Source organism: Salvelinus sp. IW2-2015, unplaced genomic scaffold (assembly GCF_002910315.2).
Source record: "Salvelinus sp. IW2-2015 unplaced genomic scaffold, ASM291031v2 Un_scaffold1266, whole genome shotgun sequence".
Taxonomy (NCBI): domain Eukaryota; kingdom Metazoa; phylum Chordata; class Actinopteri; order Salmoniformes; family Salmonidae; genus Salvelinus; species Salvelinus sp. IW2-2015.
Genome location: NW_019942808.1, coordinates 349,323 through 374,106, shown reverse-complemented (window position 1 = coordinate 374,106; position 24,784 = coordinate 349,323). Strand labels below are relative to the sequence as shown.

General features: G+C 44.6%; 1 protein-coding gene across 1 annotated transcript in view; it reads right to left on the bottom strand.

Annotated features, from left to right (window-relative positions):
* Positions 1-24,543, bottom strand: part of LOC112070240 (catenin alpha-1) — a 49,564-nt gene extending 25,021 nt beyond the window's left edge. The window contains exons 1-3 of the mRNA XM_024137662.2: positions 24,484-24,543; positions 23,440-23,653; positions 6,042-6,208 (exon numbers count right to left, since the gene is read on the bottom strand). Coding sequence (XP_023993430.2) covers positions 6,042-6,208; positions 23,440-23,653; positions 24,484-24,543 — 441 coding nt within the window. The remainder of the gene's footprint in view (positions 1-6,041; positions 6,209-23,439; positions 23,654-24,483) is intronic.
* Between the last annotated feature and the right edge of the window lie 241 nt (positions 24,544-24,784).

Sequence of the window (24,784 nt, the reverse complement as noted above, 5' to 3'; positions counted from 1 at the left end):
CCAAAAGTATATGGACACCTGCTCGTGAAACATCTCATTCCAAAAAACATGGGCATTAATATGGAGTTGGTCCCCCCCTTCGCTGCTATAAACAGCCCCCCACTCTTCTTGGAAGGCTTTCCACTAGATGTTGGAACATTGCTGAGTTCATTCAGCCACAAGAGCATGTTGGGCGATTAGGCCTGGCTAGCAGTCGGCAATAAAATTCATCCCAAAGGTGTTCAATGAGATGACATCACGGACCACGTCACAGTAACGATCTCCTAGAGGCCTAGAGATTAGCTTTAGTCTATATTATCGAGGCCCGAGGCTAGGGTAGCTGTATTTCTCCAGTAGCATCTCCTACAGAGGTAGATTATCTCTGGATTAGCCGGGCCCGACTCTGGATTAGCCGGGCCCGACTAATCCAGAGTCGAGGCTGACAGAGGCCCTAGCTATACCTGAGGATGCCCATATATGTTACTTATGACCAAGGCTAACAGGTGTAGGTCTGCACGGTTCCCGCTCCCACATGGAAAAACAAGACCAAATAAGATGGAACTAAACTCAATTTAAATAAAAGAAACGTCATGTTTTCAGGACCCTGTTTTTCAAAGATAATTCGTAAAAATCCAGATAACTTCACAGAACTTCATTGTAAAGGGTTTAAACACTGTTTCGCATGCTTGTTCAATGAACCATAAACAATTAATGAACATGCACCTGTGGAACGGTCGTTAAGACACTAACAGCTTACAGACGGTAGGCAATTAAGGTCACAGTTATGAAAACTTAGGACACTAAAGAGGCCTTTCTACTGACTCTGAAAAACACCAAACGACAGATGCCCAGGGTCTCTGCTCATCTGCGTGAACGTGCCTTAGGCATGCTGCAAGGGGGCATGAGGACTGCAGATGTGGCCAGGGCAATAAATTGCAAAGTCCGTACTGTGAGACGCCTAAGACAGCGCTACAGGGAGACAGGACGGACAGCTGATCGTCCTCGAAGTGGCAGACCACGTCTAACAACACCTGCACAGGATCGGTACATCCGAACATCACACCTGCAGGACAGGTACAAGATGGCAACAACAACTGCCCGAGTTACACCAGAAACGCGCAATCCCTGCATCAGTGCTCAGACTGTACGCAATAGGCTGAGAGGGACTGAGAGCTTGTAGGCCTGTTGTAAGGCAGGTCCTCACCAGACATCACCGGCAACAACGTTGCCTATGGGAACAAACCCACCGTCACTGGACCAGACAGGACTGACAAAAAGTGCTCTTCACTGACGAGTCGCGGTTTTGTCTCACCAGGGGTGATGGTCGGATTCGCATTTATCGTCAAAGGAATGAGCTTTACACCGAGGCCTGTACTCTGGAGCAGGATTGATTTGGAGGTGGAGGGTCTGCCATGGTCTGGGGGCGGTGTGCCACAGCATCATCGGACTGAGCTTGTTGTCATTGCAGACCATCTCAATGCTGTGCGTTACAGGGAAGACATCCTCCTCCCTCATGTGGTACCCTTCCTGCAGGCTCATCCTGGCATAACCCTCCAGCATGACAATGCCACCAGCCAGCTACTGGTTCTGTGCGTGATTTCCTGCAACACAGGAATGTCAGTGTTCTGCCATGGCCAGCGAAGAGCCCGGATCTCAATCCCATTGAGCACGTCTGGGACCTGTTGGATTGGAGGGTGAGGGCTAGGGCCATTCCCCCCAGAAATGTCCGGGAACTTGCAGGTGCCTTGATGGAAGAGTCTAACATCTCACAGCAAGAACTGGCCAATCTGGTGCAGTCCATGAGGAGGAGATGCCCTGCAGTGCTTAATGCAGCTGGTGGCCACACTAAATACTTACTGTTAATTTTGAACCCTTTGTTCAGGGACACATTATTGCATTTCTGTTAGTCACATGTCTGTGGAACTTGTTCAGTTCATGTCTCAGTTGTTGAATCGTATGTTCATACAAAATATTTATACATTAAGTTTGCTGAGAAAAAAAACATAATTGACAGTGAGAGAACATTTCTTTTTTTGCTGAGTTTACATTGCCTGGAGTAAACGTTGAACATCTCAGGATTCAGGACCACTGTCAATTTGATAGGATTCTATAATCCACCCAGAGCATGCACGTACAGTATCCATATGAGCATCCCAAACAGCAGCCTGTTCACTATGGGCCTTGGTCAAAAAGCAGTGCTCTACATAGGGCGCCATTTGGGACTCTGGGTATCAGGAATGCGGAAAGAGCAATGACGTCAGGTCTCCTGCAGTTGGCTGGCAACACCAGGGTGGCCAGTGTCCAGAGAATGCCAGGGCTGACAGCCCTCAGAGAGACTTAGATATAGCTAGAACACTGACTCAGTCTGGGTGGGTCTTAAAAAAACGTCACCCGTTGCCCTATACAGCGCCCTTCTTTTCAAAAGGGCCCATGTGGAACAGGCACTACATAGGAAATAGGGTGCCATTCCGGATACGGCCCCTGGTCAAAAGTAGTGCACTACATAGGGAACATGTTGCCATTCCGGATACGCGCCCCTGGTCAAAGTAGTGCGACTACATAGAACATCGGTTCCATTCCGTACGGGCCCCTGGTCAAAAGTAGTGCACTACATAGGGAACATGTTGCCATTCCGGATACGGCCCCTGGTCAAAAGTAGTGCACTACATAGGGAATAGGGTGCCATTTGGGACGCATCCCAAGTATCTGTAGAGACACTAACCCAGTGAAGTGGTGGGTTATAAACAGAGGCATGATAAGATAAAGTAAAAGTGGAAGAACAATGTTAAGAGCCAGTATTGGGAAGTTTATTTTTTGTTTAAATAACCTCAACTAGAACACAGAGTGGGGCTTAGCCCACAATGCAATGCCACACTTAGCTGTGGCGGCTTGCTCACCTCAAGAGTAGAAACTAGTGCTTTTCTATCAACTCGTTTCCTGCTTAGTTCCACAGTAAATCATAGCATTTCTGTAGAGACCCAGGCCTGTATTCATAAAGCGTCTCACAGTAAAAAGTGCTGATCTAGATGTTCATATCATTTATGATCCTAAACTGATCCTAGATCTTCACCCGGAGGTCCGAGACAATAAATACAAAGTAATTTCCTTTTCAACCTGCTGTCCTGTCTGAGCTTGACGAATGACAGACTTCTTCCATTTTACAACCTAGCTATAAAAAAAAAAGACTCCATTTCATCGTTGACATTTGACACAATGACTTCACCGTTTGGCTGTGTTGTGTAATTATATCAGAACAGTTTACATATGTAGTGATGGGAAAGTTTATAAAACATATGGTTACGTCCCAAATGGCTCCCTGGGCCCTGGTCAAACGTAGTGCACTACCCCTATAGGGCCCTGGTCAAAAGTAGTGCACTAGCCCTACGGGGCCCTGGTCAAAAGTAGTACACTACCCTATGGGGCCCTGGTCAAAAGTTGTGCACTACCCCTATGGGGCCCTGGTCAAAAGTAGTGCACTAGCCCTATGGGGCCCTGGTCAAAAGTAGTGCACTAGCCCTATGGGGCCCTGGTCAAAAGTAGTGCACTAGCCCTAAGGGGCCCTGGTCAAAAGTAGTGCACTAGCCCTATGGGGCCCTGGTCAAAAGTAGTACACTACCCCTATGGGGCCCTGGTCAAAAGTAGTACACTACCCCTATGGGGCCCTGGTCAAAAGTAGTGCACTACCCCTATGGGGCCATGGTCAAAAGTAGTGCACTAAATAGATAGGGTTAATCCTCTATAGGCACCCTACGACAGATGATAAACAGCAAGGCTGTCTCTGTTGACTGCAGGTGTGAGGCCTCCTTGTGGTCAGGATTTAGTATCATTGTTCACAGCAATAATGAACTGAAGCACAGGTAAAGAGATGGACAAAACACAGAAGACCTTTAGCCAAGATAACTGAACGTTACTTTGAGTCACGCAAACTATTTATCTACGAAAAGGTGCAGCTGAACTTCTGGTTATTTATTTATATATTCTTCGATGCAATGAAAAAAAATGTCTAAGTTATTCATAAGCTAGTTAAATAGTTTCCTTCCGTCATATCCACAAGAGCCCACTTAAGTCATGTGTGTGTGGCGCATCAAGCTACCTCAAAATGTGACTCAAAGCCAGAAAGACGGTTTAGAATGCTGTAAGGTACAGTTGAAGTCGGAAGTTTACATACACTTAGGTTGGGGTCATTAAAACTCGTTTTTCAACCACTACACAAATTTCTTGTCAACAAACTATAGTTTTGGCAAGTCGGTCTGGATATCTACTTTGTACATGACAAGATTTTTCCAACAATTGTTTACAGATTATTTCACTTAATTCACTGCATCACAATTCCAGTGGGTCAGAATTGTACATACAGTAAGTTGACCGTGCCTTTAAACAGCTTGGAAAATTCCAGAAAATTATGCCATGGCTTTAGAAGCTTCTGATAGGCTAAATTACATAATTTGAGTCAATTGGAGGTGTACCTGTGGATGTATTTCAAGGCCTACCTTCAAACTCAGTGCCTCTTTGCTTGACATCATGGGAAAATCAAAAGAAATCAGCCAAGACCTCAAAAACAATTGTAGCCCTCCACAAGTCTGGTTCATCCTTGGGAGATATTTCCAAACGCCTGAAGGTACCATGTTCATCTGTACAAACAATAGTACGCAAGTATCAACACCATGGGACCACGCAGTCATCATACCTCTCAGGAGACGTGTTCTGTCTCCTAGAGATGAACGTGCTTTGGTGCGAAAAGTGCAAATCAATCCCAGAACAACAGCAAAGGACCATGTGAAGATGCTGGAGGAAACGGGTACAAAAGTATCTATATCCACAGTAAAACGAGTCCTAAATTGACATAATCTGAAAGGTCGCTCAGCAAGGCAGAAGCCACTGCTCCAAAACCACCATAAAAAAAGCCAGATCACGGTTTACAACTGCACATGGGGACAAAGATCGTACATTTTGGAGAAATGTCCTCTGGTCTGATGAAACAAAAATAAAGCTGTTTGGCCATAATCACCATCATTATGTTTGGAGGAAAAAGGGGGAGGCTTGCAAACTGAAGAACACCATCCCAACTGTGAAGCACGGGGGTGGCAGCATCATGTTGTGTGGGTGCTTTGCTGCAGGAGGGACTGGTGCACTTCACAAAATAGATGGCATCATGAGGTAGGAAAATTATGTGGATATATTGAAGCAACATCTCAAGACATCAGTCAGGAAGTTAAAGCTTGGTCGCAAATGGGTCTTCCAAATGGACAATGACCCCAAGCATACTTCCAAAGTTGTGGCAAAATGGCTTAAAGGACAACAAAGTCAAGGTATTGGAGTGGCCATCACAAAGCCCTGACCTCAATCCTATAGAACATTTGTGGGCAGAATTGAAAAAGCGTGTGCGAACAAGGAGGCCTACAAACCTGACTAAGTTACACCAGCTCTGTCAGGAGGAATGGGCCAAGATTCACATAACTTATTGTGGGAAGCTTGTGGAAGGCAACCCGAAACGTTTCACTCAAGTTAAACAATTTAAAGGCAATGCTACCAAATGCATGTAAACTTCTGACCCACTGGGAATGTGATGAAAAAAATAAAAGCTGAAATAAATCATTCTCTCCACTATTATTTTAAAGTTGTGGATCCTAACTGACCTAGGACAGGGAATTTTTACTAAGATTAAATGTTAGGAACTGTGAAAAACTGAGTTTAAATGTATTTGGCAAAGGTGTACGTAAACTTCCGACTTCAACAGTACATGACTAGCTACCTCACAATGTGACTCAAAGCCAGAGAGACGGTTTATAATTATTTAGTAATCCATGACCTGTGCACGTCTCACCACCAATGCACATATCTCCCTGTGCTCATCTCTGTGTGTGTGTCCCTCACCAGTTTGAGCTGCAGCAGCTTGTAGACAGACATGTCAGCCAGCACGTGTGCGTGTGTGTGTGCGTGTGCGCGCCTCACCAGTTTGAGCTGCAGCTTGTAGACATCGGACATGTCAGCCAGCACCAGCAGGTGTGCATGCACGTGTGTGTGTGTGTGTGCGTGCGTGCATGTGTGTGTGCGTGTCTCACCAGTTTGAGCTGCAGCAGCAGCTTGTAGACATCGGACATGTCAGCCAGCACCAGCAGGTGAGTGACAGCAGAGAGGAGGGCCCTGGCAGCACGGACCATGTTGCCCCTCTTTACCGAGGAACAGGGGTCCTCCGCAAACTCTGCTGACGCCTGCTTCATGGATTCACCTGAGGGACAAAAGGGGGAACGACAGGACATTACAATTTGACAGTTAGGACACGTTAAAAGAGTTTGTCCCAAATGAAACCCTATATAAAAAAGGAAGCATTGTCCCCGACAGAACTGGCCAAAGGGTCTTGATAAAAAAGTAGTGCACTGTGTAAGGGAATAGGGTGCCTACACAGGCATGTTAAAGTGAAGGAGCGTTAGGGGAGACCACTGTCACAAGGACTAAACCTGTCACACAGAGAGAGAGAGAGAGGAGAAAGAGGACCACTGACATCAGTCTTAATTGGATGCATTTATTAACATAAAATCAACTGCAGAGAGCACCTCAGGGCAGAGTGAAGAAGATATCAAATCAAATCAAATTTTATTAGTCACATACACATGGTTAGCAGATGTTAATGCGAGCGTAGCGAAATGCTTGTGCTTCTAGTTCCGACAGTGAAGAAGATATTCCATTGGCTCAGTGTTAAAGAAGCAAACGCACCCCGCCACTTGTTTTGGTTAACATCTGAGGTACGGGGGGCTGGGGAATCTCAACCAATCTCAGACTAACTATGCATGAGATCTAAAGTATGTGTGTGTGTGTTCTATATATATATATAATTGAGATGGTTTGGGATGAGTTGACCGCGGAGTGAAGGAAAAGCAGCCAACAAGTGCTCAGCATATGTGGGAACTCCTTCAAGACTGCTAGAAAAGCATTCCAGGTGAAGCTGGTTGAGAGAATGCCAAGAGAGTGTGCAAAGCTGTCATCAAGGCAAAGGGTGGCTAATTTGAAGAATGTCAAATATATTTTGATTTGTTTATCAATTTTTCAGGTTACTACATGATTCCATGTCTGTTATTTTATAGTTTGTCATCACTATTATTCTACAATGTAGAAAATAGTAAAAAGAAAAGAAAAACCCTGGAATGAGTGTCCAAACTGTTGACTGGTACTGTGTGTGTTGTTTAAAATCAGACCATTTGGCATCAGATGTGCACCAGGCACAGCCAGAAGAGGACTGGCCACCCCTCAGCCTGGTTCCTCTCTAGGTTTCTTCCTAGGTTCCGGCCTTTCTAGGGCGTTTTTCCCTAGCCACCGTGCTTCTACACCTGCATTGCTTGCCGATGGGGGTTTTAGGCTGGGTTTCTGTACAGCACTTTGTGACATCAGCTGATGTAAGAAGAGCTATATAAATAAATGTGATTGATTGTGTGCCTGCCTGCCTCTTGACGTCTTTTTAAAAGCAGCCAGTCACTAACTACTTCTCACTTGTGTTGTATCCGTCATTGTGTCTGTATATTCATCCATGGATAAAGTGATGTGCCTGGCTGGCAGCGTTTCCCCCATATCTACCTTGGCACAGGCGGAGCGGTAGACCGTCTAGTACTAAGATTGAAAACAAGCCTGGATGCATCATTTTAATACGGGCACCCTAAAAATGGCATTTTGGGAAGGCTTTGTGGCCTACCAATGAAGAAATACCTAGAGCAGCTGATCGTATCCAAACCATTTAATCTAAACTATTTACCAATTGGCTTAGCTAGTCTGTTGGTTCGTAGAGTTTGCTAAGATTGACAAGAAAATAATCTAATTGCCAGCCTTAGCTGGTATACTACTCCCTCCGTCCACCCGTCTGTCTCATCCTCTCAAAACTCAGAAATAATTACCCATGAACCTCTGCTCCTCCGCAGGCAGTGTCACGCAAATGTAGGCATGCTGCTACTAGTGTCAGCCCCAGAAAACACTCCCTCTCCCCTGCCAGCCCAGAAGTACTTTGAGGGGAAATGTAGCTTCCTTTTAATCATCATATTCCACTCTCCTCCCCTAGCCCAGGCTACCAAGTGAGTCCCTAATGGCACCCTATAAAGTACATTACTATGAGCCCTGGTCAAAAAGGTAGTACACAATATAGGGCGAGATTTGGGGCGCATCCATAATAGGCCCACTGCTGGGCCTGATACCAGTAAAGGCCTCAGAGCAGAGCATAGTAGAGGCTGGATGGGATCCAGGCTAAGAGTTAATTGCATTAGAATGTCATTTGAGATGAGGAGGAGAAAAGGATGAGGGAGATGAGAAGGGCATGAGGGGGGAGGAGAGAAAGCCAGTCTGACAGAGTAAGTCCAAACTCCCACACACAGGCAGTGAACCTAGGCCTAACACAAACAGCCAATGGCCTCACACACACACACACACACAGTGGTGGGGGAAAAAAGTACCCAATTGGGAGGAGTCGCAATCTACTCCAGAGATGGCCTGCAAAGTTCTGTCATACTTTCCAGGTCTATGCCCAAACAGTTTGAGCTTCTCATTTTTTTTATTAATCTCTCCAGAAATAAGTCTCTCGGTGTTGTCGCCTGTTATAAACCCCCCTCAGCTCCCAGCTGTGCCTTGGACACCATATGTGTTTTGATTGCCCCACATCTATCTTCAGAGTTCGTTCTGTTAGGTGACCTAAACTGGGATATGCTTAACACCCCGGCCATCCTACAATCTAAGCTAGATGCTCTCAATCTCACACAAATTATCAAGGAACCCACCAGGTACAACCCTAAATCCGTAAACACGGGCACCCTCATAGATATTATCCTGAACAACATGCCCTCCAAATACACCTCTGCTGTTTTCAATCAAGATCTCAGCGATCACTGCCTCATTGCCTGCATCCGTTATGGGTCTGAGGTCAAACGACCACCCCTCGCGGTCAAACGACCACCCCTCGCGGTCAAACGACCACCCCTCGCGGTCAAACGACCACCCCTCGCGGTCAAACGACCACCCCTCGCGGTCAAACTCTCCCTAAAACACTTATGAATGCAGCGTGTTGTCATATAATTAAATAACGTAGTGAGCATCTTTGGCTTGCTTGTGCTGCTGGGCCATAACTTAGGCCAGAGGGAATGTGTCAACTCCTACAGTGGTGCTTCGTCTTGTTATAATACAGACCTAGGCCTGTCATAATATCAGATCATATCTCATTTAAAAAACATGCATGTTTTTTTTTTGCTTACGTCTTTGTTGAGCAAATCTTTTTGTGTTAGGTACTATGCAGCGCACGGACCACCTTGCGCACTCAATTTCAGCAAGATGTGTCGTAGTTTCCTTGTAGGCCTATTTGGCGGGGAAACTGAAGACAGCTGTATAGCCTATTGCCCGTTTCAGTCGTTAAAACAATTTCCATCTTTTCATTAAAATCATGCATAGTTGTGCTTTATATGGCATAAAATAAAGTTATTATGGGCAGCATATTATCCATAGGCTACGGGATACCGAATTTATATCAGTCATGAAAATATTACATATCACGCGGGGAGGGGGGGGGGGGGGGGGGGGAATAGATCTGGTAAAAAGGTCCACATTTGAACGTTTCAATAAAATTTTACTGTCACAACCATAGAAACATTGTGACTTTAGCGACAACGGCCTCTGATTAAACGGTTAGGCTATAGTGGGCTTTCAGTCATCAATCAAATCAAGTCACAATTATATTGGTATTGACATCAGTAAGCAGGCTTTCCCATTGGAGGAGAGAGACATGGGTAGGCCTACCAACGGAAAATGATTATGAAATCTGGACCACAGAAATCCAATGTTTATACAAAAATGTCTGCCTTTTTCCCCCCCCTTACATGTTTAACAGTCTAATAAAATCCATTTAATATAGGACCATCACAAAATCCATAGGGATTAAATGTCTTTTCATTTAGTCTCGTTTTATGATAGCGAGAATCCAGGCCTTTTCAAATAAGCAGAAAACCATATTGAGTTGACTAAGTTATTATTCTAAAAGGGAGGTTAAACTTTAAGGCAAGGGCATCTTTTAAAAACTAGTTTTCTACTCCTCATTTCTTCATAATATGAGAATATAGTACATTGTTTAAAAAAATATTTTTTTTTTTTTTATAATCTCTGTCCATCTCTCCCATTTTCAAGCAAAAAAAAACATGCATGAACAATTCACAAGACTAAACATTGGAACGCTGTGACGTACTGCCCTACCCTGGTCAGAGAGGACATCCAGGTGAAGACATTTAATTAAAATTCATTACAAGGAAATAAAAGCTTTTTACTTTTTGAACCCGTTTGCCTGTATAGTTAAGACGATCCTTTTCATAACGCATGAGACATCAGTTACAATCCAGAAAAACCTGGTGTGCTGTTCACTCTGTCTTTTTGGGGGGGGGGGGGGGGGGGGGTTAAGCAACCGAGTCAGTTGAAACATGTATTGTGTACGTGTGCCATTCAGAGGGTGAAATGGGCAAGAAAACATTTAAGTGCCGTTGAACGGAGTACGGTAGTAGGTGCCAGGCGATGTGTCAAGAACTGCGACGCTGCTGGGGTTTTCCGCACTCAACAGTTTCCTGTGTGTATCAAGAACGGTCCGACACCCAAAGGACATCCAGCCAACAGGAGGCCAGAACGAGCTATTCAGAGTAGAGATCCACTACCAGCCAACTTGACAACTGTGGGAAGCATGGGCCAGCATCCCTGTGGAACGCTTTCAACACCTTTAGTATAACTGAAAAAGTACATTTACATAAGTATTCAGACCCTTTACTCAGTACTTTGTTGAAGCACCTTTGACAGCGATTACAGCCGAGTCTTCTTGGGTATGACGTTACAAGCTTGGCACACCTGTATTTGGGGACTTTCTCCCATTCTTCTCTGCAGATCCTCTCATGCTCTGTCAAGTTGGATGGGGAGCGTCGCTGCACAGCTATTTCCAGGTCTCTCCAGAGATGTTCGATGGGGTTCAAGTCCGGGCTCTGGCTGGGCCACTCAAGGACATTCAGAGACTTATCCTGAAGCCACTCCTGCGTTGTCTTGGCTGTGTGCTTATGGTCGTTGGAAGGTGAACCTTCGTCCAAGTCTGATGTCCTGAGCAGGTTTTCATCAAGGATCTCGCTATACATTTCTCTGTTCATCTTTCACTCGATCCTGACTAGTCTCCCAGTCCCTGCCGCTGAAAAACATCCCCACCGCATGATGCTGCCAACACCATGCTTCACCGTAGGGATGGTGCCAGGTTTCCTCCAGATGTGATGCTTGTCATTCAGGCCAAAGAGCTCAATCTTGGTTTCATCCGACTAGAGAACCTTGTTGTCCGAGTCTTTAGGTACCTTTTGAAAAACTCCAAGCGTGCTGTCATACGTCGTTCAATTAGTGGCTTCTGTCTGGCCACTAACATAAAGGCCTGATTGGTGGAGTGCTGCAGAGATGGGAGAACCTTCCAGAAGGACAACCATCTCCACAAAAGAACTCTAGAGTTCTGTCAGAGTGACCATCGGGTTCTTGGTCACGTCCCTGACTAAGGCCCTTCTCCCTCGATTGCTCAGTTTGGCCGGGTGACCAAGCTCTAGGAAGAGTCTTGGTGGTTCCAAACTTCTTCCATTTAAGAATGATGGAGGCCACTGTGTTCTTGGGGACCATCAATGATGCAAAAATGTTTTGCTACCCTTCCCCATCTGTGCCTCGACACGATCCTGTCTCGGAGCTCCACGGACAATTCCTTCCGACCTCATGGGTTGGTTTGTGCTGTCAACTGTGGGACCTTATATATATATAGACAGGTGTGTGCCATTCCAAATCAAGTGCATTTAGCACCGGTGGAATCCAATCAAGTTGTAGAAACATCAAGGATGATCACTGGAAACAGGACGCACCTGACAACCATGTCAAAGGATCTGAATACTTATGTAAATATAGTTCTTTTTTAATTCTTAATACATTTGCAAAAAAAAAAAAAAAATCCACTTTGTCATTATGGGGTACTGATGAGAATTGTATTTATTTTATAATCCATTTTAGAGTAAGGCTGTAACTTAACATAATGTGGAAAAATGGGTCAGAACTTTGCGAATGCACTGTATATAACCATATGAATGAATTTCTACCATGTTCTGCCCATATTAACATTTTAGGCCATAAATTGATCAAGTTAAGTAGGCCACATACTAAATATTCTGCCCATATGACCGCATACAATACTTGTAGGTATACTTTAATGAAAAGCAGTAAACACATTTAATAAAAGACACTCATGAACACATTAGTAAAACAGTGTGCTTAACAGCTTTCCCGGTGAAACTGGACATATTGTAGGTTCACATGGACAAAAGAGTAGCGGAGGAAGGTGTTTGTGTTTCTGCTGCAAGTGTTAAAATATTACACATTGTGGCAGTGCTTCAATGTTTCTTTATAGATGTTACGGATGTCAGGGATCCCTGGAATAAAATGTTACTTATTGTCAGTTCCACAAAAAACATACAACCCCTACTTTGTAGGAACCGGCCCCAGACTACGTCTCCTCAGTCCATAACACCAACTCTTATAAATTCATAATTTGTCTGCGAGAGCAAAGATACCAAAATGTTAGTGGTGAGGAAATGAGTCATATAGGATTCTGTAAAATGTTAAAACCACTTAACTGCAATAACGACAGCTAAAATAATTAAATTGCTTGGGTCAGACCCAGTCTTTAGTGAAATGCTCCCACAATTACATTTTTTTCAGAGGAAATGTTTCCCCCCTCTCGTTGCCCTCGTCTAGGCCTAACTGCTTTACTGCCTAGAAATGGTCTGGTCACAAAAATGGTTTTGAAAACAATGTGACTCCAGCAGCCCTGGACGCTGTTCCAAGTCGCCTGTGTCCGTCCCAAATGGCACCCCGTAACCAATATAGTGACCAGAGCTCAGGTCAAAAGCAGTGCACTACTCCATAAGGCCTCTGGGTCAAAAGTAGTACACTTCATAGGGAATGTGGTGCCATTTGGTACAGAGCCTGTGACCACACGCAAATCAGTCCCCACTCTCAATCATGTGGTCCCCCGCCCTTCGTGGATCAGATCAATAAGGCTATTTTGAGGAGATAGTGATTCTAGATTCTTTATTATACTGTTATCCCTCGTCCTGCTTTCTCTCCACCACACCCATTGTGAACTGCCAGCTCACTGAACGATGAAATGATTACAATATGTATTACACAATAAGCCGGAGAGCGAGCGAACGAGAGCGAGAGAGCGAGAGCGACGAGAGAGCGACGAGAGCTGAGATGTTGAAAAGCATCAGTCATAAGGTATGAATGAAGAGAACAGGCAGGGAGGGGGTGTGATCGTTGTGAGACGAGAGCTGAGATGTTGTGAATGACCATAGAACATTCATGCAAACAAGATGGAATCCCCCAAACTCTTCTAAAAGCTAAAACCAACAAACCGAGATATATATATATATATATTTTGTTTTAACTTCTTATGGCTGCAGGGGGCGTATTGAGTAACTGGAAAGAGGTGCCCATTTTCAAACGGCCTCGTACTCAATTCTTGCTCATACAATATGCATATTATTATTACTATTGGATAGAAAACACTCTCTAGTTTCTAAAACCGTTTGAATTATTTCTCTAAGTGAAACAGAACTATTTTTACAGCCCATTTCCTATCCGGAAGTGAGATTTCCAAAAGCGATGTCTCTCTTCAAGAGCTTGTCTATAAAAGGGCATGTCACTTAGGACTGTAGAAACACGTCATACACCTTCCCCTGGGTGTCATGCGGAAGTGAGAGCAGAAATGACTTGATTATCTCGTTCTGGGATTGAATACAACCTCTTGGAGTGAGAGGTCCGCCATTAATTTTTTTTGGAAGGCGCGAAGTTGGACCTGGAATCGCCTCCTGGAAAACCGTCGTTATAGGTGAATATGATCTCCGGCTTCGATTTTTTTGATACATGTCACAATATCATCCTAAAGTATGTTTTTTCAATATAGTTTAATTATATTATTGAAATTTATTCGGGACTTTAGACGTGATGCTTTGGAGGAATTTGTTCAAGAAGGAGAGGTTAGCGCCACACGGCCAGTGTGCTTGCTAATTCAAGAGGGAAATAGTTCGTTCTGGATCCAAACAAAGACGGTTCTGAAGAAAGGACCCCTTGTACAACATTCTGATGGAAGATCAACAAAGATGAGGACCCAAATTGGGATGCGATTTCATATATCTGTCGAACTGTGCTATCGCTACCGTTTGTCTTGAATCAATGCTGCTGTGTGTTAGCTATTGTAGTAAGCTAATATTACGATATTGTGTTTTCACTGTTAAACATTTTTAAAAAATCTGAAATATTGGCTGTATTCATAAGATCTTTGTCTTATTAGTTATCCATCATATATTTTTCTGAAATGTTTTATGAGTAATTAGGTAGTTGACGTTGGTGTCTGTATTTACTCTGGCTACTCCCGTGCGATTTCTGACTGTAGCTATGATGGTAGCTATGATGGTAGCAGTAATGTAAAACTGATTTATAGCTCAAATATGCACATTTTTCGAACAAAACATAGATTTATTGTGTAACATGTTATAGGACTGTCATCTGAGGTAGTTTTTTTCTAGGTTATTTAGGTTAGTTCTAGGTTAGTTAGGTTGGCTTTGTACATGCTACCTGCATGCTACCGGTGCTGTGAAAAATGTCTGTCCTCTTTTGTATTTGGTGGTGAGCTAACAAATATACGTGGTGTTTTTGCTGTAATACATTTAAAAAATCGGACATGTTGGCTGGATTCACAAGATGTTTATCTTTCAAATGCTGTATTGGACTTGTTAATGTGTGAAAGTAAAATATTTAAAAAAAAATAGATTTTGAATTTCGCGCCCTGCACTTGAGCTGGATGTTGTCATAGGTGTACCGGCGTCGGGCTTGCAGCCATAACAGGTTTTAAGTAGTTAACACACGTTGCAAAAAAACATCTTTAAAATGCATGACATAGCCCACCCGCCCTCTCCCTTCATCCTTTCCCCCAATCCAACCAATTACATATGCCTTTATTTTCATCCCATTATTAAAAAACAGCTGGAAAGCCACAGCTGGGTATAAAATGCTTTTTATATGCATGGCTAAGAGAAGAGGGGAAGAGAAGAGTGGTAGGGAGAGGGAGGGCTAAGGCCCAGTCAAATGGTAGCATTATCAGTCTGTCCACGCTCGGGCAAAAAAGCGTAGCATAGTCCTAACTGTCAGGCCAGGCCTGCCACAAGCAGAGCTGCTGAATTCCTGTTCAATGACAGTGTGCAGCTCAAATGGCACCCTTTCCCTATACAGTGCACTACCGTTGACCAGAGCCCAGGGAATAGGGTGCAATTTGGTACACAAATAGAATAGCAGAGGAATGGCTTACATTCCCAGACACTGACAACACTGCTGGCAGTACTGTCTCCCGAGCAGACACCTCAGAACACAACAACTTACCCATGACCCCCCCCCCCCTTAACCAGATCAGTAACGCACACAGTGAGTGACGGAGTTTGTTTGTCAAAGACATTGGCTGTAGAACTTAAGACAACACACGTTAGCCCTACCAGCCTGTGAACATTCGGTTAGCACTGTGTGTGAGTCAGCTAGCTGCTATCGACACCTAGCTTACAGCTACATTCAAAGTAATCCAACGTGTCGGGAAATACATAAACGCCATCTAACCAGTTATCAAAATGATGTTTATGCTGTTATTTTAGCCTGCTAGATAGCCTAGCCAGCTAACTAATCAACCACCGCAGTCAGACTTTACTTTCAAAAGTATGTGGACACCCCTTCAATTTAGTGGAGTCAACCATTTCAGCCACGCCCGTTGCTGACAAGTGTGTAAAATAGAGCACACAGCCATGCAATCTCCATAGACAAACATTGGCCTTACTGAAGAGCTGAATGAGTTTCAATGTGGCGCCGTCATAGGATGTCACACCTTTCCAATAATAGTTTTCCCTGCTAGCGCAGCCACCCGGTCAACTCAGTGCTGTTCTTGTGAATTGGAAGTGTCTAGGAGCAACAACGGCCGAGCCGCAAAGTGGTAGGACACACAAGCTGACAGAACAGGGTCGCGAGTGCTGAAGCCGTACAAATCGTCTGTCCACGGCTACAACGCACACTAACGAGTGAATCACACTTCACAATCTGGCAGTCCGGGCAGTTGGATCTGGGTTTGTCAGACGCTAAGATGACGTTACCTGCCCGAATCCGTAGTGCCAACTGTCTGGTAGAGGAGGAATAATGGTCTGGGGCTGTTTTTCATGGTTTGGACTAGGCTCCTGAGTTCCAGTGAAGAGAAATATTTACACTACAGCATACAATGACATTCTAGACGATTCTGTGCTTCCAGCTGTGTCAACAGCTTGGGGAAGGCCCTTTCCTGTTTCAGCATGACAATGCCCCCGTGCACAAAGCGATGTGCATACAGAAATGGTTTGTCGAAATCGGTGTGGAAGAACATGACTGGCCTGCACAGAGCCCTGACCTGAACAGAGCCCTGACCTGAACCCCATCGAACACCTTTGGGATGAATTGGAACGCCAACTATGAGCCAGGACTTATCGCCCAACATCAGTGGTCGACCTCTAATGCGCGTGGCTAAATGGAAGCAAGTCTCTGCAGCAATGTTCTAACATCTAGGCTTCCCAGAAAAGTGGAGTCTGATAGCAGCAAAGGGAGGGACCAACTCCATATTAATGCACTTCAACAAGCACTATCAGTAAGGCTTAGAAGAGGAGAGCGATAACACTGCCAAGGTTACGGCAGCAGAGAGATGCCATAGTTACGGCAGCAGAAGAGATGACATAGTTTACCACTAGCAGAGAGATGCAGCGAAGCTAGTTACACTAGCAGAGAGATGACATAGTTACACTAGCAGAGAGATGACATAGTTAACTAGCAGAGAGATGGACATAGTTACACTAGCAGAGAGATGACATAGTTACACTAGCAGAGAGAATAGACATATACACTAGCAGAGAGATGGACAGTAGTTACACTAGCAGAGAAAGTGACATAGTTACACTAGCAAGAGGAGATGACCTATTACACTAGCAGAGAAGATGAACATAGTTGTACACTAGCAGAGAGATGACATAGTTACACTAGCAGAGGGAGATTGACATCAGTTACACTAGCAGAGAGATCATAACACTAAGCATGAGATGACATAGTTACACTAGCAGAGAGATTGACATAGTTACACTAAAAAGTGGCCACTAGTTAAAGCAGCAGAGAGATGACATATTACGGCAGCAGAGAGATGACATAGTTACGGCAGCAGGAAGATGACATAGTACACTAGCCATAAGTTAAGCAGCAGGGAGATGACATAGTTACGGCAGCAGAGAGATGACATAGGTTACGGCAGCAGAGAAGAATGTTCGGACATAGTTTACAACTAGCCATAGTTAAAGCCAGCAGAGAGATACACTAGCCATAGTTACGGCAGCAGAGGGATGCCATAGTTACACTAGCCATAGTTAAAGCGCAGAGAGATACACTAATGGAGCAAAAGCATGGCGAGCAGATGGACTTGAGGGGGGGGGGGGGGGGTAGTGGGAGTCCGGATTGGAAAGAGAAGCGCTGCTGTCAGAAACATTAGGATTTCATTTGAATGGCAAGTTTTGACACTGTCTATTGTGGCAGGCATAAAATAAAATTTGAAACAGAATCCGAGTGAGTTCGGTCCCACTAGGCAGGATGGAGAATATAGCCATTTAAATTACTTATGAGATCATCGATGACATATTACAATCCTCTTTCTCCCTCCATCCACCTCTCCTTCCATGCAGGAGTTCTGCTATGCTCTCTCGTCATTTCATGGCAACAGTCAGTCTGGGCGAACTTAGAAACATCCCGGATAGCGGAACAGAGACAGAAACATCGGATAGCGGAACAGAACCAGAACATCGGATAGCGGAACCAGAGGACCAGAAACATCCGGAAGCGGAACAGAGACCAGAAACATCCGGATTAAGCGGAACAGAGACCAGAAACATCCCGGATAGCGGAACAGAGAAGAGAAACATCCCGGATAGCGGAACTAGACAGAAACATCCCGGATAGCGGAACAGAACATCCCGGATAGCGGAAACAGAAACATCCCGGATTAGCGGAACAGAACAAACATCCCGGATAGGGGAACAGAAACATCCCGGATAGCGGAACAGAAACACCCGGATAGCGGAACGAAAATCCGGATAGCGGAACAGAACATCCCGGATAGCGGAACAGAAACAATCCCGGATAGCGGAACAGAAACATCCCGGATAGCGGAACAGAAACATCCCGGATAGCGGAACAGAAACATCCCGGATAGCGAGAAACATCATGGAAAAACATCCCGGATAGCGACGAACACGAGGAACAGAAACATCCCGGATAGCGAACAGAGGACTAGAAACATCCCGGATAGCGGAACAGAGACTAGAAAACATCCCGGATAGCGGAACAGAGACTTAGAAGCCAGACAGATAAGCTATTGAGAAGATGGGGGGTGGGATTGGAGAGAGGTGCTTTAACCATCTTCATAGACGCATTTTCACTTGGCCTTCAAAGTTGTCAAAGTACTGGGACACACCATCAGCCAGAGATGTCGACAGACTGGCTAGGGTGTTCGATCCTAGGCAGGCTCCAGCCAAGCAGATTGGAAGCACCCCCCCCCCCCCCCACACACAAACTGAAACCCATCAACAGTGCTCAGTGAAGAATGGATTGCCTATCAGCTGTGTGTGTCCAGGGAGCCCTCACCAGCTTTAGAGCTTGCTGATTACAGGAGGGGGCCTGAGTGGGAGGATTCCCAGGAGTTGCAGAAGAAGTGGCAGTGCCCTAACATGTACTTCCCAGTCAGCTCAGTCGACTGTGACGGAGGGAGTTTCAGCAAATACAAGAAATCTACTCACAGACAAGCGAGAGGCACTCGCCGAGCGCGACACAAAGATGGCGGACAATCATGTACTTCAATGGAGATGTCTGTGATAGATGGGAAACTTAGGAGCTCATTCTATAGGTTTTGCCCATTGCTGCATTATTGCCTAGATTCTTGCATGTATCTTTTCTCCCCCCCCACCSATTTATAATTTAAACACCTAATAAAGCACTTTATTTTACAAAAAAACAATGCAATATTGTTTTGTTACACAAGTATAGGTAGGGTAGTAGGTTTTGCCTATTGCTTCCTAGAATCTTGCATTATTTTTTTCCATTTATAAATTAAGCACTATTCAAGCACTTGCCTTGATAAAAAAAAAGTAATGCGATGTTTCGCATCATTACAAATTTACTGTTATATCTCAGTAAATAGTTGACGTTTTATTCAATCCCATTAGGCACTTTCTGATKAAATTAGCATAAATTGTAACAGAATAAAGAAATATTTTAAAATTAAAAATATATAAATTTTGAATGGATTTCATTAGGTCCCTACACAAGCAGGACACAGTAATACACTGAGAGAAACATGGAATGGATTTCATAGGGCCCTACACAAGCAGGACAGTCCCTACACTTGAGAAAAAACATGGAATGGATTTCATTAGGTCCCTACACAAGCAGGGACACAGTCCCTACACTTGAGAGAAAACATGGAATGGATTTCATTAGGTCCCTACACAAGCAGGAAACAGTCCCTACACTTGAGAGAAAACATGGAATGGATTTCATTAGGTCCCTACACAAGCAGGACACAGTCCCTACACTTGAGAGAAAACATGGAATGGATTTCATTAGGTCCTACACAAGCAGGACACAGTCCCTACACTTGAGAGAAAACATGGAATGGATTTCATTAGGTCCTACACAAGCAGGACACAAGTCCCTACACTTGAGAGAAAACATGGAATGGATTTCATAGGGCCCTAACACAAGCAGAACACAGTCCCTACACTTGAGAGAAAACATGGAATGGATTTCATAGGGCCCTACACAAGCAGAACACAGTCCCTACACTTGAGAGAAAACATGGAATGGATTTCATAGGCCCTACAACAAGCAGGACACAGTCCCTAACACTTGAGAGAAAACATGGAATGGATTTCATTAGGCCCTACACAAGCAGGACACAGTCCCTACACTTGAGAGAAAACATGGAATGGATTTCATTAGGTCCCTACACAAGCAGGACACAGTCCCTACACTTGAGAGAAAACATGGAATGGATTTCATTAGGCCCTACACAAGCAGGACACAGTCCCTACACTTGAGAGAAAACATGGAATGGATTTCATTAGGTCCCTACACAAGCAGGACACAGTCCCTACACTTGAGAGAAAAAAAAAAACAGCATTGTGTGATGTCAGCATTTTTTTAGTTGCTGCCATAACTTAGTTCCTGAAAAAAATAACTACTTGCAGGGCATAAAATGTACATTTTGGTCCACCAGCCACTGTGGCAGGTAAAAAAATCTCTATATTACATTTACATTTAAGTCATTTAGCAGACGCTCTTATCCAGAGCGACTTACAAATTGGAAAGTTCATACATATTCATCCTGGTCCCCCCGTGGGGAATGAACCCACAACCCTGGCGTTGCAAGCGCCATGCTCTACCAACTGAGCCACACGGGACCACTATATCTATATCTATATATAAAAAAAATTTAGACGGATGTGCATGCTTAGTAATGTTTCTAAAACAATGGATGTATTACTAATAAGTAGTAATGTGGTATATTGTTTTAAATTTGTAACCCGTATCTCTTAAACCAAAATATCAGATGAGAAGTTCACCCTGCCCCGTTAAGGGCGGGAGGTTACCACGGTAACGGCGACTCGATTCACGATGGTGTCGGAGGTCGAGTCAGACTTAGTTGAGTCAGACTAATAGCCTCGTTATCTTCTGTTCCCTAGCGGTTGAAACTCAAGACATTGAAGAACCCTAGCTTGTAAACAGACCCATGTAAATAGACCAAGAAACACATGGACAAAAGTCTCACTTCGGTGGACTGTCTAAAATCAAATCAAATTTTATTTGTCACATATACATGGTTAGCAGATGTTAATGCGAGTGTAGCGAAATGCTTGTCCTTTCAAGTCACACCTGTGTGTAGCACTCCCCCCCCCAAAAAAAATATCTTTAATTTAGCACCTTCACGTGTGCACAGCCCCAGGCCAGGCAGTGTTACAGCACGAGGTGGGATAGGCTATAGGATTCAATTCTTTCACTGTGCGATTCATTTAACAGCTATGAGAAAGAAAAAAATATATATAATTTTAATTTAAAAAAGGCAAGAAAACTTTGAAAACAGCTACTGCAGAACCCTGACTGGTGAAATAATCATCTGAACCCCCAATGCCAAAACTCTGCCGCCTCCTGCCGCCTCCTGCCGCCTCCTGCCGCCTCCTGCACAGCTTAGCCAATGTTTGCAACAATAATGAAGAAAAAAAAATAACATTCAATTGCTAATTAGACTGCTATGTCTGTGTCTTGCTGCGTTCCACCTCTGGGCAGCCAAATGATACAGGCAACCAAGTGTGTATTCCGGACCGGTGGAAAGTGTGACAACGGGCGAGATCGTTATGCATCCGCCCGACGCCATTGTTATACCACATAATGCTGATCGTTATGCATCCGCCCGATGCCATTGTTATACCACATAATGCTGATATCGTGGCGAGAGTAAATAGCCACACGCAACTCAGCAGCTAAGAACATAAAATCACTAGACTGCCTGTTTGGGTTGTGCTTATGTTGACAATAGTGACAACACAGTAATGTATTTTGTGTAAAACATGTAGCCACCTCCCCTCCTGAAAAACATGAAATCAGACCTATACTTACGGACGCATGGAACTCAATAGTTAGAACAGTTGTGTTCAACGTGAGGTTTGTGGGCTACACCAGTGATCAAGGACGGCGGGCGGCCGAGAAGGCACCCCGACACGGCAGAGAGGGCACCCCGACACGGCAGAGAGGGCACCCCGACACGGCAGAGAGGGCACCCCGACACGGCAGAGAGGGCACCCCGACACGGCAGAGAGGGCACCCCGACACGGCAGAGAGGGCACCCCGACACGGCAGAGAGGGCACCCCGACACGGCAGAGAGGGCACCCCGACACGGCAGATAGTGGGTGAGATCTCCTGCCTACACCACATTGTCTCGTTCAATAGTCATCAATATCAACAGGCTTTTTAAAACATTCATGGCAAAACAAGCGATTGAGAAATGAGGAGCTGAGCATCTTGACAGGGTTAAACCTCTCCATTAACCTGACTCCTCTCCACCCACCAACAGGGACCGAGAGGGAAATCACACTGCAGCTACTCGGAGTAATGAGATTTAACAACAGAGTTAAAAGATTGGGGTGATGATGCATAAGACTGCAAGCCTCTACGCAGCCCTCTCGACTGAGCTAACAGGGATTTTTCAGCAAATTGAAAACCTTGGTCGGTTTTTAAAACTGCAACAACAAAAAAACTTTTCTCCACTGCATGGGAAAAATGTCTAGAATTGAAAGAAATTAGCTTTAAAACTGTAACAACAAAAAGATCTATCATCTCGGCTCCATGGAGAAATAAGTAGAATTGCAAGCCTGCCACATAAGCCCCATTTTTTTTTATTCAGAAAAAGGTTGACATTCCCTCTTCGCCACATACAGGGTAAGAGAATGAAAGACTGCAGGGCAAAATACAATGACAGGAAGGGAAGCAGTGGTTCAATCCATGGAAGCAGTTTGAATAAACTCAGGAGAGGAATCATAGGGCACCAACTGAATAAATATGTTTCCTTGAAGTCAAGCGGCAGAAACACAAAGCCAAATTACCCATTAGGCAAATCATATGATATATGTCAGAGATGCACAAAAACAACATGTTTTTAACTAATAGGTTTGATAACAGGGGGGGGGGCAGTGTGGTAGAGCCTAATAACAGATAGAAAAACTGAAAAGAAACTTGGCACAAAAACAACCACCGGTTTGTGGTTGACCTATGCCAGTGGTTCCAAACCCTGGTCTCCTAAACAGTACGCATCTTCTTAACCATGGACAAGAACACCTGGTTCAACGTGTCAACTAATCATCAAGCCCTCAATGAGTTGAATGAGATGTTTGTGTCAACGGCTACAACAACAAAAAACTGTACTGTTGAGGGGTACTGGGGGACCAGGGTTGGGGAAAACACTGGCCTATGCTTCTCGTGAAGCATTTGGGGCGGCAGTTAGCCTAGTGGTTAGAGCGTTGGACTAGTAACCGAAAGGTTGCAAGATCAAATCCCCGAGCTGACAAGGTAAAAATCTGTCGTTCTGCCCCTGAACAAGGCAGTTAACCCAATGTTCCCTGGTAGGCCGCAATTGAAAAATAAGAATTTGTTCTTAACCGACTTGCCTAGTTAAATAAATGAAACCGTTTTGCGTAAGTCTATGTACAAACTCTACCTGACTTGTAGCCATTTATGTGTATGACATACAGGCCTATTCATCCATAAAAAGGGTTTCAAGGCCAGTAGTAGATTAACAGTACCTTGCTTTCGGACATCCTCCACGGCAGCAGTGAGCTCGTCTTTGAGGAACTGGCTCTCTTTGGCGATCTTCTCTCCTTTATCCAGGAAGTTCATGGTAGCCGTCTCCACCGAGGCAGCCAATACATGGGCCTTCTTAGAGCGACCCTTTTTCTTATTGGACGGCCCCTTGTTGCTGGAGTTCACCAGGGTCGTGACCTTTAGGAGCAGGACGAGAGGTCAAATGTCTCGAGGGCGAGATGCACAACACTGCTTCTGAAAGTCACTGAGACTACAGCTAAAGATATAGAAATAGTCTAGTCATAGCTAGCCAAATGATTCCAGACTAAAAACAATCATAGTAGCTAGTGCTTGTTCAAGCTTTTAGAGCTAGATACCAATGAACCAATCAAAACCCATCATGAATGCATGACAAACAGTTCTAAAAAATTWAATTAATGAATTCAATAAAATAAAATACAGGCTACCAGTAGTCCTACAGCATTTCTGACTGACGTCATCATATATCAAAATGCATTGCTCCGTCAAAATGTATGTATTCTATGAAAACACATGCATGTATTGCTCTATCAAAATGCGTGTATTGTTAAAATGTTTGTGTCGGGGGATGCTAGCTGGCGAGGGCCCTAAAAGGGAGACAATGTGCCTATTGTCAGAGGGGTTTGTCAGGCCAATAATCCCCTCGCCGAGTAGTCTGGTGATACCATAYGGTTTTGCTCACATCTGTCACYCGTGATATTCAACGAAGCACTCATTCTTATGACATATCTGCCAACGAACCAATCGGGGCTGCGTTCTGTGCTCATGTCATTCATTGAGGGAGAGTGAAGATAGTGATCACACAAGGAGATCGGTTCGCACCTCTTTAATAGCTCAATGGGCGATACACTCTTTGTCAGACACCCCAACACATACATTTTTTATTTATTTTTTTTTAAACAGAATCTACGCGATTCACGTGGATTACCCATTTTCAGATCATAACGGCGAATATGGCCAAAGTTTGCATCCCTGATATATTGTTAAAATGATTCCGACCTGTGTACCAAGGGCTCCAGCAGCCTCTCCACAGCCAGGGTCGGATCTCCAGGCTCTTTGGGTCCCATTGAAGTTGATGTTGGCCGTGTTTATGGTTGTCATGTTTACTCGTATCTGAGAGGAGAGAGGGATGGTTACTGAGAGGAGGCGGAGAGGGATGGTTACTGAGGAGAGAGGGGGGGGGGGGGGGGATGATAAGATTACGACAAAAAACGGATGTCTGGGGCTTGGCTGGGTCATTCATCAAATGAGGGGGTTAAGCCACCCGCCCCTGGCAACACAGCACACACTCACCCCTGGAGGTACAAC